This window comes from Cetorhinus maximus, chromosome 11 (assembly GCF_964194155.1).
Source record: "Cetorhinus maximus chromosome 11, sCetMax3.hap1.1, whole genome shotgun sequence".
In the NCBI taxonomy this organism is placed as follows: domain Eukaryota; kingdom Metazoa; phylum Chordata; class Chondrichthyes; order Lamniformes; family Cetorhinidae; genus Cetorhinus; species Cetorhinus maximus.
Window position 1 is genome coordinate 11,312,975 of NC_135889.1, and position 16,612 is coordinate 11,329,586.

Here is a 16,612-nt window from a genome sequence, read left to right on the forward strand (position 1 = left end):
CATTTGCTACAATCTTCGGCCAGAAGTGCCGAGTGGATGATCCATTTCGGCCTCCTCTTGAGGTCCCCAGCATCACAGATGCCAGCCTTCATCCAATTCAATTCACTCCACGTGATATCAAGAAACGGAAGGCACTGTATACTGCAAAGGCTATGGGCCCTGACAATATTTCAGCCATAGTACTGAAGACTTGTGCTCCAGAGCTTGCCGTGCCCCTAGCCAAGCTGTTCCAGTACAGCTACAACACAGGCATCTACCCAGCAATGTGGAAAATTGCCTAGGTATGTCCTGTACACAAAAAGCAGGGCAAATCCAACCCGGCCAATCACTGCCCCATCAGTCTACTCTCGATCATCAGTAAAGTGATGGAAGGGGTCATCAATAGTGCTATCAAGCGACACTTGCTTAGCAATAACCTGCTCACTGATGCCCAGTTTGGGTTCCACCTGGGCCACTCAGCTCCTGACCTCATTACAGCCTTGGTTCAAACATGGACAAGAGAGCTGAACTCCTGAGGTGAGGTGAGAATGACTGCCATTGACATTAAGGCCGCATTTGACCAAGTGTGGCATCAAGGAGCCCTAGCAAAAACAGGAGTCAATGGGAATCAGGGGGAAAATTTTCTACAGGTCAGAGTCATACCTAGCACAAAGGAAGAGGGTCGTGGTTGTTGGAGGTCAGTCATCTCAGCTCCAGGACATCATTGCAGGAGTTCCTCAGGGAAGTGTCCTCAGCTGAGCCATCCTCAGCTGCTTCATCAATGACCTTCCTTCCATCATAAGGTCAGAAGTGGGGCTGTTTGCTGATGATTACACAATATTCAGCACCATTTGCGACTCCTCAGATACTGAAGCAGTCCATGTCCAAATGCAGCAAGACCTGGACAATATCCAGGCTTGGGCTGACGAGTGGCAAGTAACATTCCTGCCACACAAGTGTCAGACAATGACCATCTCCAACAAGAGAGAATCCAACTATCGCCCCTTGATGTTCAATGGCATTACCATCACTGAATTCCCCACTATCAACGTCCTGGGGATTACCATTGACCAGAAACTGACCTGGACTAGCCATATAAATACTGTGGCTACAAAAGGAGGTCAGAGGCTAGGAATCCTGTGACAAGTAACTCACCTCCTGACTCCCCAAAGCCTGTCCATCTACAAGGCACTTGTGCCTTGTACATGGACAGGCTTTGGGGAGTCAGGAGGTGAGTATGATGGAATACTCCCCACTTACCTAGATGAGTGCAGCTTCCACAACACTCTAGAAGCTTGACACAGTCCAGGACAAAGCAGCCCGCTCGATAGGCACCACATCCACAAACATTCACTCCCTCCACCACTGACGCACAGTAGCAGCAGTGTGCACCATCTACAGGATGCATTGCCGTAATTCACCAAGGCTCCTTCAACAGCACCTTCCAAAGCCACAACCACTACCATCTAGAAGGACAAGGGCAGCCTATAGATGGGAATACCACCAACTGGAAGTTCCCCTCCAAGTCATTCACCATCCTGAGTTGAAAATATATCGCCGTTCCTTCACTGTCGCTGGGTCAAAATCCTGGAACTCCCTCCCTAACAGCACTGTGGGTGTACCTACACCACATGGACTGCAGCAGTTCAAGTAGGCAGCACATGACCACCTTCTCAAGGGCAACTAGGGATGGGCAATAAATGCTGGCCCAGCCAGCGAAGCCCACATCCCATGCATGAATATAAAAAAATTGAGTTTGCAAAACATCACGTGGTCTCAGAGCAAATCAAAAGTCCAGATATGCATTTGTTATGATCACTGTAGAGATGAATCACTTGTGTTTAAAAAAAAGAGATTTGAATTCCCAGTGACCAACTCAAAAGAATCACGCAATAAGATTTCCCATTTTAAGACTTTTACGATACCAAACAAACTAAAATCAACCTCAACTAAACATTACATAGTAGTCAACTAATGCACTAAACTACACAAAAGATATATCCCCTTAATTTTCTAACACAACTGAATACCTCACACCACTTTTATACGTTATATTTTATCACTTCTCAGAATTGTAGTCTTCACTTTGAGCCAATCCAAAGTTATTCCCCGTTTCACTGAGGCATAACTTCCAGTACCCATCGAAAGTTGTTTCCCTCAGTCTGCAGAGATTCCCCATACTGACTTCTAACAGCTAAGCAACACCTTCCCCAGCTGTGCTAGGGCAAATCTTCCAATCTCCTTAAATCTCTACTGGTCCCATCTCTTCCACCAGAGAATATGCTCCCACCTGCATTTAGCCTGGTGACTACAGAGATCTTTCTGTCATTCCACTAATCATATGTTGAGGGAAGGATGAATATGAAGCCAGTCTTTTCTTGAAGCCAGGTTTATTTCCAAGACTACAGAGTAAAGACACAGATTCCTCTAGTTTCCGCCAACACTCAGTGTAAACTGGTTTTTATACTCTTGCATCGATTCCCTAATCTTTCCCCAACTGGGGGCGCTGCTCTTAATTACCAATATAAAGCATATACTCTATTGCAGCATAATTTCACAATTTCAACATTAAGATTCCCTTTTTTCTTTTAAGAGAAAACAAAAAAAATGCATATTTTTACAGAGAAAAGAAATTAATAACATTGAAGACATAGAAATAAATCACACATTTTCAAGACTCATCCTGAGTTTTCCCTCTTCTAACACCCCCAATAATTTTTCTCTATTGCATTCCTTTTGGTGAAACAATCTGATAACTGATGGCTTGTATCAACCCCTCAGAGTTTAGAGATTTCCTTTTTCTCCACCATTTGTTTTAGACTTGCAATATCAATTTGTCATCTTTTTTCACTTACACTCTTTGTGGAGTGTACATTATCCCAAAGGGATTGATTGTCAATATAACATTCTATTGGGATATTTCCTTCATCATTTCCTCTTAGGCAGCACCTTCCAAACCCACAACCGCTACCATCTAGAAGGACAAGGGCAGCAGACACATGGGAACACCACCACCTGTAATTCCCCCTCCAAGCTACTCACCATCCTGACTTAGAACTATATCTCCATTCCTTCACTGTAGCTGGGTCAAAATCCTGGAACTTCCTCCCTAACAGCATTGTGGGTGTACCTGCACCACAGGGACTGCAGCGATTCAAGAAGGTAGCTCAAGGGCAATTAGGTATGGCCACTAAATGCTGGCCTAGCCAGCAACACCCACATCCTGTAAATAAATTTTTTAAAATAGTATTTTTCTTAATCTTTTAGATAAAAAGAACACCATGTCAACCGCCTCTTCCAGTGCGAGAGTCTCTGCAGCCGGGGTGCTCTTTACTAGTCACCTTATTTCCTTGGTTTCCCAAGCCAAGGGATAACATTTCCCATTTTCACCCGCAAGAAATATTATGAAACCCGCTGCACTTGAAAACCCATCAACAAGGTTTGCGTGACGGGTGTCACTGAACACAATTGATGTTATATTCTTGGGATCACTCAAATATGGAAACTACAGTACACTTTTCTCTATCTTCAATTTTTAAAATGTTTTGTTTGCTCATAAGATGTCTTGGGCCTTGGGATGTTTCATTATAATACTCAGTTCAAGAACATCAAAGCTTGCAGCCAGCCTCACCTGTGTGTATGCCCAGCCAATTTAATTGTCCAGTTAAACTCCGCAGCTGCTCTGTCTCATCTTTGGAAGCATCTGCATCTTTTTGTGAGGACTTAGCCTAATTGACTGTGCTAAGGCTAACACTTTCTAAATATGATTGTTGGTGTAAAGTAACCTCAGATCCATACTGTTTTATTTCTAATCCAATATATATAAAGGCCCCATTGGCCTGACTCCCAATCTTAAAGTCAGTTCTAATCCTGTCAATAACTTTGTTTTGAAATTCATTAGTGCCACCCCATAGGAAGTCATCAACAGGCATCATAAAGATGCCCGCAAGTTTCCTACCATGGTATCAATAGACATGGCAAGATCTGCCTTCAGTAGGAGACAACCCAAATTTAACAACACCCATCAAACTGAAAACTACCACACTCTGGAAGCATCGTTTGAACCATAGACATGCTTATTCAGCTTCCAAAGTTTTCCTTCTACCTCTGGCACCTACTTCGAAGGTTTGGGAAACACTTCTGTCTGGAGGTGATCCACCTGTAGAAATGCAGCTTTTATATCTATCGACTTACATTCCCACAAAAAAACACCAAAAGGGCCAAATATTTTTTTAAATTACCTTCCCTGCTGTGGGCAAGTCCACTCTGACCTCTTTATCTGCTAAACATTCTCCAAAGTCCAGGCCACTAACGTCGCCTTGGCCTTATAGGTTCCATCCAGTAGGACCATCATTGTGCAGACCCACCTATCTGATAATGCTGGCTGACCCGTATTTGGGACCTCTGAATACACAGCAAACTCCCTCCAACTGCCCAACTCCCTCTGTTTAGCCTCCCATATAGTTTTATTCCCCAATTTGTTGCTTGTTACAAAAACCTCTCGGTCTTGAGGACCTCTACTTCTACTATTGTGTCACGATGGTTCTGCATTCTCCATTCTACTTTGTTGTCTAGTCAGACTGCGACCCCAACTTGCCTGTTGAAGTCTTCGGGCTGCTATTGTTAGATCCCCTGTCTGAGGCCCTATCCACTGTATGTGAACACTTCCTTACCCGGGATTCATAACCCGATCCATTACTGTAACTCGAGCTACGTTTCCATATTTTCCATTCTCGTACTCCATTCTCCCAATCCATGGCCTTCACTGCTTGTCCATCATCCTGGATATTCAGCCAATGCTTATCTTTTCCAGTAGATCTTCCTGCCCGTCCCACTGTTATTGCACCCCTCCAGTTATCCAATCCTTCTGGACGGTATGATACCCGGGAACCCACTTTGGGCAACTGACCTCTGGACAAAATAGCCCTTTCCTGTTCATCACAATCAGATTTTCTACCAATATCTAACGCTTGATCTATGATATTTTGTTCCTCTGGCTCTGTCCTGCAAAATATATGAGTATGAGATGCACTTTGTGCTTTGTCATCTTCCATCACCTTGTCAATATCTGCCAAATCATAATTCATTCTGATGACCTGTGAGGATTGATTCCCATGTTGAATAATCACAGTTTTCCCCTCACACCCTATAACTTTCCCTGGGCCTTTCCATTCCCTTTGTCTCTCTCTCTCCTATAATAAACCAGATCACCTGAAGTAAAATGTACCTCAGATGTTCTTATGCAATGTCTCAATGCTCTCCTAATTCTTTCTGAAACTTCAGCCTTGCCAAAAGCTTTCCTGCTTGCAAGTTTGGCATTCAAGTGGGCAGAGAAAATAGAGCTAATGGTAATTCCTTCTAGAGCAGGGGAAGCCTCAGACAGCACTGAAGGTAACTTTGGATTCCTTCCGTACACCAATTAGCACAGGCTGTACCCGCCACCACCCCCCCCCCACCCCCCTTCCATCATTTGCAAAGAATTTTTAGCATGTATTGCCCATGCCAGCGCCATTTACGACTTGCAATCCGGGTCGGTTGGCTAGTATCTTACACAACATTTCAATTACCGCATGATTCTCCTCACATAAATCATTGCTGCATGGGCTCTCAGCCACAGTACTCATAACTATCATATTCAAGTTCATCATTTGCAAATTCTCCTCCATTACCTGTCAAAAATGTTGTTGGCGTTCCTTGTCCAGTGCCAACCCATTTCTCCATGACCTTGTTTACAATGGTTTGTTTGTCCTTGCCATTTATAAACATAGATAGGCTAAATTTCATCAGTCTCCATATCCACAAAGTGTAGCAAAAAAAACCTCAATCCTTGTCCCATACTTTTAGGTCCATTGCCACTATGTCATTGAGTTCCTGGGCTAGTGGAAGAATTGCAACAGGATGTGTTGGTGTCCTCCAGTATTCAACATAAATGTCACATTGAGCAATAACTTGCTCAATAAAAGAGTTTCGTATTCCTTATCTACCACTCCAGCATCCCACAGCAGAGATTATAATTTCTGTGACAAAGGATGTGGGAATTGCTTATGTAACTTCCAAATAATTGTTTTCTTGTGAATCAACCTTTTGTCACCTGAAGTTAACAACCTGATGTTCACTGCCTGAACTCCCCGACGAGAAACACCTGGTTTTCTCAATGCCCTCACTATGCAGTAGTGCCCTGATAAAGGGCAAAATGTAAATCCAAGGCTTCCCTGAACACAAGTACTTTGTCATTCTCCATATCAAGTTTCATCTGAGCTTATTTCATTGAGGATTTGCTCAAGAATAAAGGTATCTCACTGGAGACCACATCAGTATTAATGAAGAGACTTATCCCAGTGAGATACCTTTATTCTTGAGCAAATCCTCAATGAAAAAAGCTCAGATGAAACTTGATATGGAGAATGACAAACTACTTGTGTTCAGGAAAGCCTTGGATTTACATTTTGCCCTTTATCGAGGATTCGTTTTTTAAAAATATGTTAGCATGTTGTCATCCCGAAAGTTTAAGCAGATGGAGCTTTCGTACTCTAACCTTGCCTCAATCTTCCTTGTCAAGAGATTGCAAGTAGCAATTGAGCCAATCCACCCCACACGCTGTGGAAGTGCAACCACTATCCAACACTGCACATTTGAATGAAGCAGCCATCAAAATACTCATCACTGGATTCAAACACCCAGTGACCAACACAATTCCTTCAGGCCAGTCACGTCATCATTCTCAGTGTCGGAACTGTCTGTTTCATGCGTTACCTCAAAGACTCAACTTTTTTCCTTCGGGCAATTCATTGCATGTTTGGAATGCAACAATAACACCTATTAATCATTCTCCATGCATTTCTAGGGTTCAAGCACCTATGGTCGTCATCCCATACACGCTTTTTTTCTTGATTCTCAAATGGGCTAAAAGTGCGACCATCTTCAGACCACCTATCAGCAACCCGTCTTTGTACTGACCCCTGCATCTAGTATTTAAGCGATCTTGAAATTCCACAACCATACAGTCCTCCATTCTTTGCATCACTGCACAGTTGCCTGCATTTGATTGGAAAGTAGCTGGAAATGAATGTTTTCCCAAATTTTTTTTCAGGGCGGCAGCCATTTGGTCTAAGAGGGAGTCTTTTCCATGAAATTGAACCCCCATCAATACCAAAAGTCTATCTATATGTGAAATCCATGCATAATCCAGTAACTTGAAGGCAAGCACAGACTCTGGGATTTCAAGGTCAAAATTTTTCAATCTCTTATACCACCTATCAAAGTCCAGAACATACTCTTCCATGGACTGATTAGCTGTCTTCTTAAATTTATCAAAGGTTGACCGCGCTTCGTATGTTTCCAACGAGTCATCCTTCTTGTAAAACTTATCCAAAAATTGTTACAGAAGGGTTAATCCCTCTTCGGTATCCAAACCAGCCACGCCCACTTCCGAAAATACTTTACTTCTAATCTTACATTTTACTGGTAATGGCAACCATACCTTGCTTCTTCCAGGACAATGAGGTAACCCGTGTGCAGGTTTCTACTTCATTTTTCCATTGCTCATATGGTTCAGACTCTGAAAAACTGGTGGAAAATCAAAGCTTGGAAATTTGCATCGGCCTTCAGCCATTTCGTATCTGAGGTTGCCAGGAGTAGTATGTTCCTTTTTCTCTCAGAAGATAGAGACAAAAAACTTCTTATTCAACGTCCAATCACCAGAGCTCAATGTTCATCCTCTGCTACTGTGTTAATTCCACCAATCACATATTGAGGCAAGGATGAATCTGAAGCCAGTCTTTTCTTTAAGCCTAGTTTATTTCCAAAACTACAGAATAAAGACACATTCCTCTAGTTCTCCCTAAGACCCAGTGTGAACTGTATTTTATGCCCTTATAATGATTCCCTAATCAGGGCAGCTGCTCTTAATTACCAACTTAAAGCATGTACTCTCTTGCAGCACAATTTCAACATTAACACACAATATGATTGAGAGCAGGATCATGTGGGAAAAGTATCAGCACCAATCTGTTTCCAGCCATTCTGTGGGCTAGTGTATTGGACCTCCAGTATGTTGCCATTCAATATTATCTCTAGCTGTGGAGACCATATGGAACAGGCGCTACCCCTGACTTTGTAAGCAAATTCATTTGCACTGTGCAACCAAAGTGAAAGACTAAGGCCTACAGCGCAGGAGGCCAAGGTCAAAAGGAGTAAAAGGGTGCATTAATGTAAGTCAAAGTGGGGGAAAGAATGAAAATGCAAGTTGGCAAAGGATGCAATTGTGAGCAATTTGCATGCACTACTGGGCACAACCGTAAACAGTGAGACGCTATCAATTGTGAAATACACAGTGCTCTTTTTATATTCATCAACACCTAACTGGAAATCTAAGCTCTCCAGCCTAGGAGATTAATTTCGCCTGGTAGTACACTGTTTAAATGTTTGCTTAAGATTCCCATTGTGCATTACTTTAATGAAAGTGTTAACCCTAACAAGTGCATTAAAACTGTGCAACAAGAATCCGCTTTTCTAATGAGACTTTAAACCAAGCTTTTGTCTGCCCTCTCAGGTGGATGAAGAAAATCTCATGATGCTAATTTAAAGAAGAGCACTGTGGGTTTTTCCCCAGTGCCCTGACCAATATTTATTCCCTGACCAACATCACTAAATCAAATTATCCCATCATTTTTACATTGCTGTTATGGGAGCCTGATGTGCACAAATTGGCTGACCTGTTTCCTACATTACAAGGGAGACTAACTTTTTTAAAAGCACTTGATTTGTTGAAAAGCGATTCAAAATGACCTGAAGTTGTGAGAGGTGCTGTAAAAATGTAAGCTTTTCTTTCTTACACAAATGTGTTCAACAGTGCACCATGAGAGGAAATTAACTCCCTACTCCCACACCCCAGGTTACTGAAAGTTATGACTGTCATATTCAGTTGTTACAAGGCAGGAACTTAAACATTTAAGATGCATTATATTTTGATCCCGTGCTTCAGGTGATTTCGGTATTCCACCGGGCATCGTCTTCTCTGTGCCAGTTCGATTCTGTGGTGAAAAGTGGGTGATTCAGTCACAGATTGAGATCAGTGAGGAGACAAAAAACAAACTGAAGTACATTGCTCAAGAACTGAAGTTGGTAAGTTCTCAATAGCAATAGAACTTTATTTGACCTTGCCTGACAAAATACTCCTTATCCTACACCAACCTGATGAAGTGGGGCCTCAGCACATTGCCAGTATAGTATGAGCCCTGGTTCTGTTGGCAGTATTCTCATCTCTGAGTCAGAAGGTTGCGGGTTTGAATGCCACTCCAGGACCTGAGCACAAAAATCAAAGCTGGCACTCCAGTGCTGAGGGAGTGCTGCACTGTCGGAGATGCCATCTTTTGGATGAGATGTTAAACTGAAGTCCAGTCTGCTCTCTCAAGTGGATGTAAAAGATTCACAGAATTATTTTTAAGACGGGCAGGGAAGTTCAGTGTCCTGACCAATATTTACCCCTCAAATCCATATCACAAAAACAGATTATCTGGTCGTTATCACATTGCTGCTTGTGGGAGCTTGCTGTGCATAAATTGACTGTCACAGTTCCTGCACTACAGCAGTGACTACATTTCAAAAGTACCACATTGGCCGTAAAGCACTTTGAGACATCCAGTGGTTGTGAAAAGTGCTATGTAAATGCAAGTCTTTCTTTTCTCCTTTTTACCTTCAACCATCCTTGTATTCATTGTTCCTGATGTGGCTTTGAGGCAAATTTTGTCTATAACCTCCTGTAAAATACCTGGGGACATTTTACTACATTTAACGCTGCTTTATAAATGCAATTTGTTGTTATTTGATAGAACAATTATTTGCAGAGCAGACTAAACTGACTTGGTGCAGAGATGCATGATGCATTTCTCTGGCATTTGGGATAGATAAAGCAGCTGTATAATTGGCATATGTCTCTAATACCAGCACCATATAGCTCATGCATTTATACTTGTGTCTGTGCCAGATTCCATTTGGTCAGCACTACTTGTGCTTGATGGTGTCAAATGGCAACACCATAATACCATTGGATTTTGATCTACATTCAGGCCATTAGGCCGAAACTGGGCAGCAGTTGGCCATGTAGCACTGAAGTCTATGCCAGCACTTTTCTCCACTTGAGCCACCTTCTCTAATACTTCAATTGTGAACTAATTAAGGTCTTGTACAAATTTAGCATCACCTCCTTGCCCATCTGCCCTCTCAGGAGGATATAAAAGATCTCGCTGAACCACTTGAACAAGAGCAGGCGTGTTCTTGCTGGAGTCCTGGTTAATATTTATCCCTCAACAAATATCACTAAAAACAGATAATCTGCTCATTATTTCATTGCTGTTTGGGAGAGCTTGCTGTGTGTAAATTGGCTACCACATTGGAACAGTGCCTACACTTCAAAAGTACTTCATTGGCTGTAAAATGCTTTGGGACTTCCTGAGGTTATGAAAGGTGCTAAAGAAGCACACGCTCATTTGTTCTTTCTCTCTTGCTTTCCCTCTCAATTTTCCCCCATTTTCTATCTCTCTCTCTGCCTTTAGATACAAAATGAAGGATTCCATTGATCTTTTTATGGCCTTATCAGCTTGCGTGGCTCTTTTGATGAGCTGCATTTCTGTGCATCAGGGTCCATTTGCTCCTGTATTCCATGTAAAATCCTACCATTTCAGCTGTATTTCTCTATTCACATTTCCAATGTATTGAGTTGGGACACTGTAGTGCGGTGACTATGAATCTGGACCACATTGTGGTGGGAGCTGGGGGGGGTACAACCCCATGGATGGATTTAAAAACAAAGATGAGAATTTTTTCATTGAGGTCAATGGTAATTTTTTACCATCTGGGAAGTAATTGGGTTGGGTGGATGGCCTGCCCTTTAGAGAACCCGCATAATTTTCATTCCATAGATTTTCATGAAAGAACAATTAGACAGGCTCTAAAGAGGGCAAACTTCTGTAAAGCTGGTGAAAATGAAGATCACTTACAGTCCTCTAAAGTGACTGAGCAAGGCTGTGGAGGCAATCACAAGAAGAATCTCTATCTCGTATCAACTAGGCATGAGGAATAAATGTTGATCTTGACAGCACCACCTACATTCTCTGAACAAATTACAAAGTAATATTGTTTCAAACTTTTCTTATAACTCAGTCGATTTTTTTTACAGGAGCATAATTTAAATTTCATTCCCATGGAGGGAAGTGAGATGGAATCCAGTGCCTCATCTGGTCAAGATCTACTGTTTGAAGCAAAAAGTAATGAAGATGAGGACAAACAGTCCTCTTTTAAAAGGAGGGTTCAGTTATAATAGGAGAACAGCAACGAGGTAGGTAGCTACCCTTCACTCATTTGGTTACACTGTATATAAAAGAATATGAACTCACGAAAATCAGAGGAATTTCAGGTTGTTTAAGAGACTTTTCCATTGAAACCGTCACGGAACACCTCAGTTTGGGAAGGTGTATGGCTACAGGAGTATGAACAGCAACTTAACCCAAACCCATCCCAACACATAGGAGGGTAGGTCCTGAGTGCAGTGGCAAATTCTGCTCTGCCCCCCAAGACCGCCAACAGAACAGCCCAATCCTCAAGGTGCAACATTTGTCAAGTGTCGAGAATTATGGCAACACACTCACAAACAGTAGACTTGTGTCCCATCACAGTTACTGGGAGAGAAAATGGACTCTGTAGCACCCGTTTTTTGGGCACTGCAAGGGCCCTTAAGGTTTCAAAATGGCATTCACAGTACACTTATGTCACAAAGCGCACTGGATGCTATATTGGTAAATGAATTAGCATGTGCACGACCAATGCCTGCTGGAAATATGTAGAGCAGGTAGATCATGACGTCAATCAGTGTGCAACGCTGATTTAACACCAGCACTGCCATTTTGGAGCTCCATGCTCCAGCTGACACCCTTTCTTAACCTCCTACAGCTGAAAATGTATTCAACACCATGCAGAACCAGTCGCCAGCATTATATAAAGAGATCATCAACCACTTACCTGTTAGTTGCTGCATTATTTATTCTGCCTGTTGCTGCAATTCTACACATTTTAGGTGCTTTTGGATACTTGTTAAAAGATTCATTAGGAGTGGTCCAGCTGATGCTAATGTAGTCCTATTGTGGCTTATTGGCTTATGCACAAATCAATTGCTTCCAAACATGGGTAGCCTAGTAGGGCTTCCTCTTGGCATTAAGCATGATTGGGGGAATGAGTGGACGTCACGCAGAGGAGGACAAGTTGCTTGAAGAGGGAGGTGAAGAAGAGCTATCAGCAGGAGACCATATCCGCAGAGGGTTTTAGAGAGCAGATCTGTCGGAGAGTAGATTGCATAATTGCTGTGATGCCCTGGGAGCCCATTAGTGCACTGTTATCCAGAGCCATGATAGGAGCAGTCTGAGCTTTCATGAGATTTTACTGCAGCATTCAGACATTGGGTGGATGCTACTTGTACTACAATGGAAGCTGAGACATCAGCTGTCAGATGCTGCACCATGATTGCTCCACGGGTCTGTTGATGGAGGTGGCTGCCCATTCCATAGAAAGGATGGGCTCCAAGCTCTACACACAGCCCATCCAAAGCCAAGTTGCTGCCAGACTTTTCTATGCTCTTTCACTTTGAGCCTAGGCTTTCTGGCAGACTTTCCAGTGCACCAAGCATTTTGGTGTGTATGCCCATCAGCCTTCTGTAGCCTCTTTCATCAAAGTAGTCACCTGAATCCTCTGCAGCAGGACTAATGAGCAACATCGCCGTCCAGTGAGCTGGCCACTGCACTATCCTTTTCCCCTCCACCCCCAGCGTGGCTCCTGTACACCTATGCATGCTGTCACTACATGCAGACCCTGCTTCTATCCCAGCCACTAAATTACATGCAATGTCATTTTCTGAGCTGGTGGCTATGACTGTGAAATTGAGTGATGGTGTGTCTTTATCCTCACTGTCTTCTTGCTGTTCCACCATTGCCTGGGCAGGTTGCAGCTCTTGGGTAATTAAAATGAAATAGGGACGAGGGTTGAGACAGGAGAAAGTAAGAAGTGAATGCATACACCACCTACAGATTGTGAGTCCGAAGAGAGTTAGAAATAAGGGAGAAGTGTGATGAGAGGAGGAGGATTAGGTATGAGGATACAGTCATCTTCATTGGATTCAGCACTGCTGGTGTGCACGGCCTCAGCAATGTCCCTTCCCATAATGGCCAGCATCATCTCTCCTCCATGAGGGTAAGGACATGCAGGAGCGCCTGTCCCCCTCTGGTTAGTTCCTGCTGCTTCTGGTTGTGTACCCACTTTTCCTGCAAGACTGAGGAAAGCATGTCAGTGAGTGTCGTGCAACCTGTTCGGGTGATGGGGCTATCATGACTGCATTGTCAACATAATGTGCAAGCTAAATGTTGCAACAGTGTGAAAGGTGTGAGGGTGAGTTGAAGCATATGAATGTTATATATGAGTCCTGATTGATAGAGATTGTTGGTAGCTGAGCGATGGGGCTGTGGTGAATTAAGCAGCTGCCTAGAAATGGCCTGCCGGTGGCAGACGTGGTTGGATGGCAGCGCCCCAAGTAGGCTTTGAGACCTGGCTAGCCATGGCTGCGACCACAGGTTGCCTCTCCACAAGGTGGCCTGGCTGCTGAGGCCATTGTTAAATTTAAAAGTTTAAAAAGTTGGAGAGAGATACAACTCTCATCCTTATCAGCAAAGGCAGACTGCTGCTCCTACTATGCTGGAGGGCCACCTATGGCAAGTTGTGGTCTGCTTTCAACCTGGGAATATTGCAAAATGTGGGCAAGGTTACAAATCAGAAGTAAATGCACCACCAAAAAGAATGGGGAAGGTAGAAGATAAAAGATTAATGTCTCTTAATGAATTATGTTTCAAGAAAAAAAGCTTATTGATTGAAAGGAGTGAGACTTAACTGTTCATAGCTTTAGTTGGAATTAACAGATCGATTGAAGGTGGTCAGTGACCTTGAGCAAGCAACTCATGAAAAAGAAGAGGAAATGTTTCATTTTGACCCATTAATTTGTACATTAGGAAGGTAAGTGTAATAGGTTAGAGTTAGAAACTTGGGTCAGGAGTAGGCTGGCTTCCTTCTGTCACAGTGTTCAAGTTCTTCTCTCTTCTGTTACAGGTTGTGAATTGTACCATATTTACTTTTCTCCAACTCCCCGACATGTGACACTAACAGAACAGACAATGGAAAGGGCTTCATTCACTGAAATGACAATTGTCATATGTTACTTTGTTAATTAAAGAATAGATCACACCACTGAGTCCACTTTCAAAATGTGAGTCTCACGGTTGAGACCAATTTTTAAAAATCAATTCTAGAGACTTGGGATTAATTTTGATATCATTTTTAAATTTGTTCAGGTTTTCTTGAATATTTTTGTTGAAATGGTGATTGTCAATGACTTCATCAGATACCAGGAATTACTGAGCTGTATGGTGAGGGATCAGTGTCATTTGAAGTACTGTAATTAAACCAATGTCCCTTAGTGATCTTATTATTTCAGTGGATTCTGCTGATTCACCTCCCATGTGTTATTTGGTTTGATCATTTAACCAAAGCAATTATCCTGAAGATGTCATGAACATACACAGTTATGAGAACAACTGGAAGATCCCTAGACCCACCACTGCTCACTCTGCTCACCAGAACTCATGCATCATTCTCACCAACCACTAGTAATCCAATGTCCAGGGGAAGCAAGGAAACAGAGAGGAAAAAAAGCTCTAACCAATTTCAGGGGAAAATGCTGGGAGATTCACAACGGACAGCCTAAGGCATCAATTAAGCTCCAGGAAACTATGGTTACATATGATGCATTTCCAGGTAAAATGAACTAAATCAAACATTCCAGATCAGCTCAATGTCAACAACAGTGTCCTCTTCCCTCTGGAAATTATAAGGTCCATTTTAAGGAACATTACCATAACCACCAGTAATCAGTTCTACGATCATCTAAGGGGAAAAAAACATCTAACCACGCTCTTTGCTTATTTACGCTCTCTATTCCTATAGCCTTCATCTGGAATATCTTAATCAAATCTGCAATATCCAAACCTTTCATAATTTTAAGACCCTCAATCATATGTCCATCCCCCACCCCCACACCCCCAGCCTAGATTTTGTAACTCTATCCTTGTAACTCAAGAGATCGAAAGTTAGTTATCATCCTTTGCCCTCTCACTCTACAGGCTCAATCAACCAGTTGTTGGAACCAGAATTAGACAAACCAAATTGTTACCTAATTCAAGTTGAGCTTTATTCTTTACTATCTTAGCAATGCGTTCTGAGTAATAAAAAGAAGCAAAGTTAATGCCCAAAATAATTTTAAAGTTAATCATCACTCTGCAGGCTGATTTTTAAAGGGGTCCTAATAATGCTATTGCCACTAAATGAGGTTCTGACAGAGACTCTCTCTTTAATACAAAACCTGCTTAGTATCTCGGAAATAGTACTTGGTAAATGATTTACATTCATATTCACTGTCCGCATTTCTTATTTTTTGCCAAATAATAAAATCATTTGTTTTGCATCGACTCTGTGTTAATATGATTAATGGAATTTTTGTTACCTGGACAGCAGCTTTCAGACAGAAAAGTGAAGGGTTTTATACAACTACATGGCTTGCCATGCCATCTCAGAGGGCCATTAACAGTTAGCGATGTTGGTCTGTTCTTGAGTCACAAATGGACCAGGCTGGGTAAAGACAGCAGATTTCCTTCCCTAAAGGACACCTAATGTATGTCTACAAGAGGAGCATTCCTACAGGAAACCTGGGAAATGTTTCAAAGGCAGTAAAATCAGAGAGGGAAGGAAATTAAGTATGATCCAGTTTCTACAAAATATTGATTGCTTGGAAATGGAAATTACAACACGGAAGAAGACCATTCAGCCCACCCAGTCCCCATGTTGGTGGTTGTACTTCACATGAGCAGTTACCCTAATCTCATATCACAGAATCACACAGTGCAGAAGAGGCCCTTCGGCCCATCGAGTCTGCACCGACACGTGAGAAACACCTGACCTCCCTACCTAATCCCATTTACCAGCACTTGGCCCATAACCCTGAATGTTATGATGTGCCAAGTGCTCATCCAGGTACTTTTTAAAGGATGTGAGGCAACCTGCCTCCTCCACCCTCCCAGGCAGTGCATTCCAGACCGTCACCACCCTCTGGGTAAAAGAGTTTTTCCTCACATCCCCCCCAAAGCTCCTGCCCCTCACCTTGAACTTGTGTCCCCTCGTGACTGACCCTTCAACTAAGGGGTACAGCTGCTCCCTATCCACCCTGTCCATGACCCTCATAATCTTGTACACCTCGATCAGGTCGCCTCAGTCTTCTCTGCTCTAACGAAAACAACCCAAGTCTATCCAACCTCTCTTCATAACTTAAATGTTTCATCCCAGGCAACATCCTGGTGAATCTCCTCTGCACCCCCTCCAGTGCAATCACATCCTTCCTATAATGTGGCGACCAGAACTGCACACAGTACTCCAGCTGTGGCCTCACCAAGGTTCTATACAACTCCAACATGACCTCCTTACTTTTGTAAACTATGCCTTGATTGATAAAGGCAAGTGTCCCATATGCCTTTTTCACCACCCCACTAAC

The 16,612-nt window shown here is 42.7% G+C and overlaps 1 protein-coding gene across 1 annotated transcript in view; it reads left to right on the forward strand.

Moving 5' to 3' along the window:
- The window catches only part of mdh1b (malate dehydrogenase 1B, NAD (soluble)), a 62,282-nt gene extending 47,318 nt beyond the window's left edge, over positions 1–14,964 (forward strand). The window contains exons 8-10 of the mRNA XM_078551544.1: positions 8,963–9,102; positions 11,156–11,314; positions 14,122–14,964. Coding sequence (XP_078407670.1) covers positions 8,963–9,102; positions 11,156–11,296 — 281 coding nt within the window. The 3' untranslated portion in view covers positions 11,297–11,314; positions 14,122–14,964. The remainder of the gene's footprint in view (positions 1–8,962; positions 9,103–11,155; positions 11,315–14,121) is intronic.
- The last annotated feature ends 1,648 nt before the right edge of the window (positions 14,965–16,612 follow it).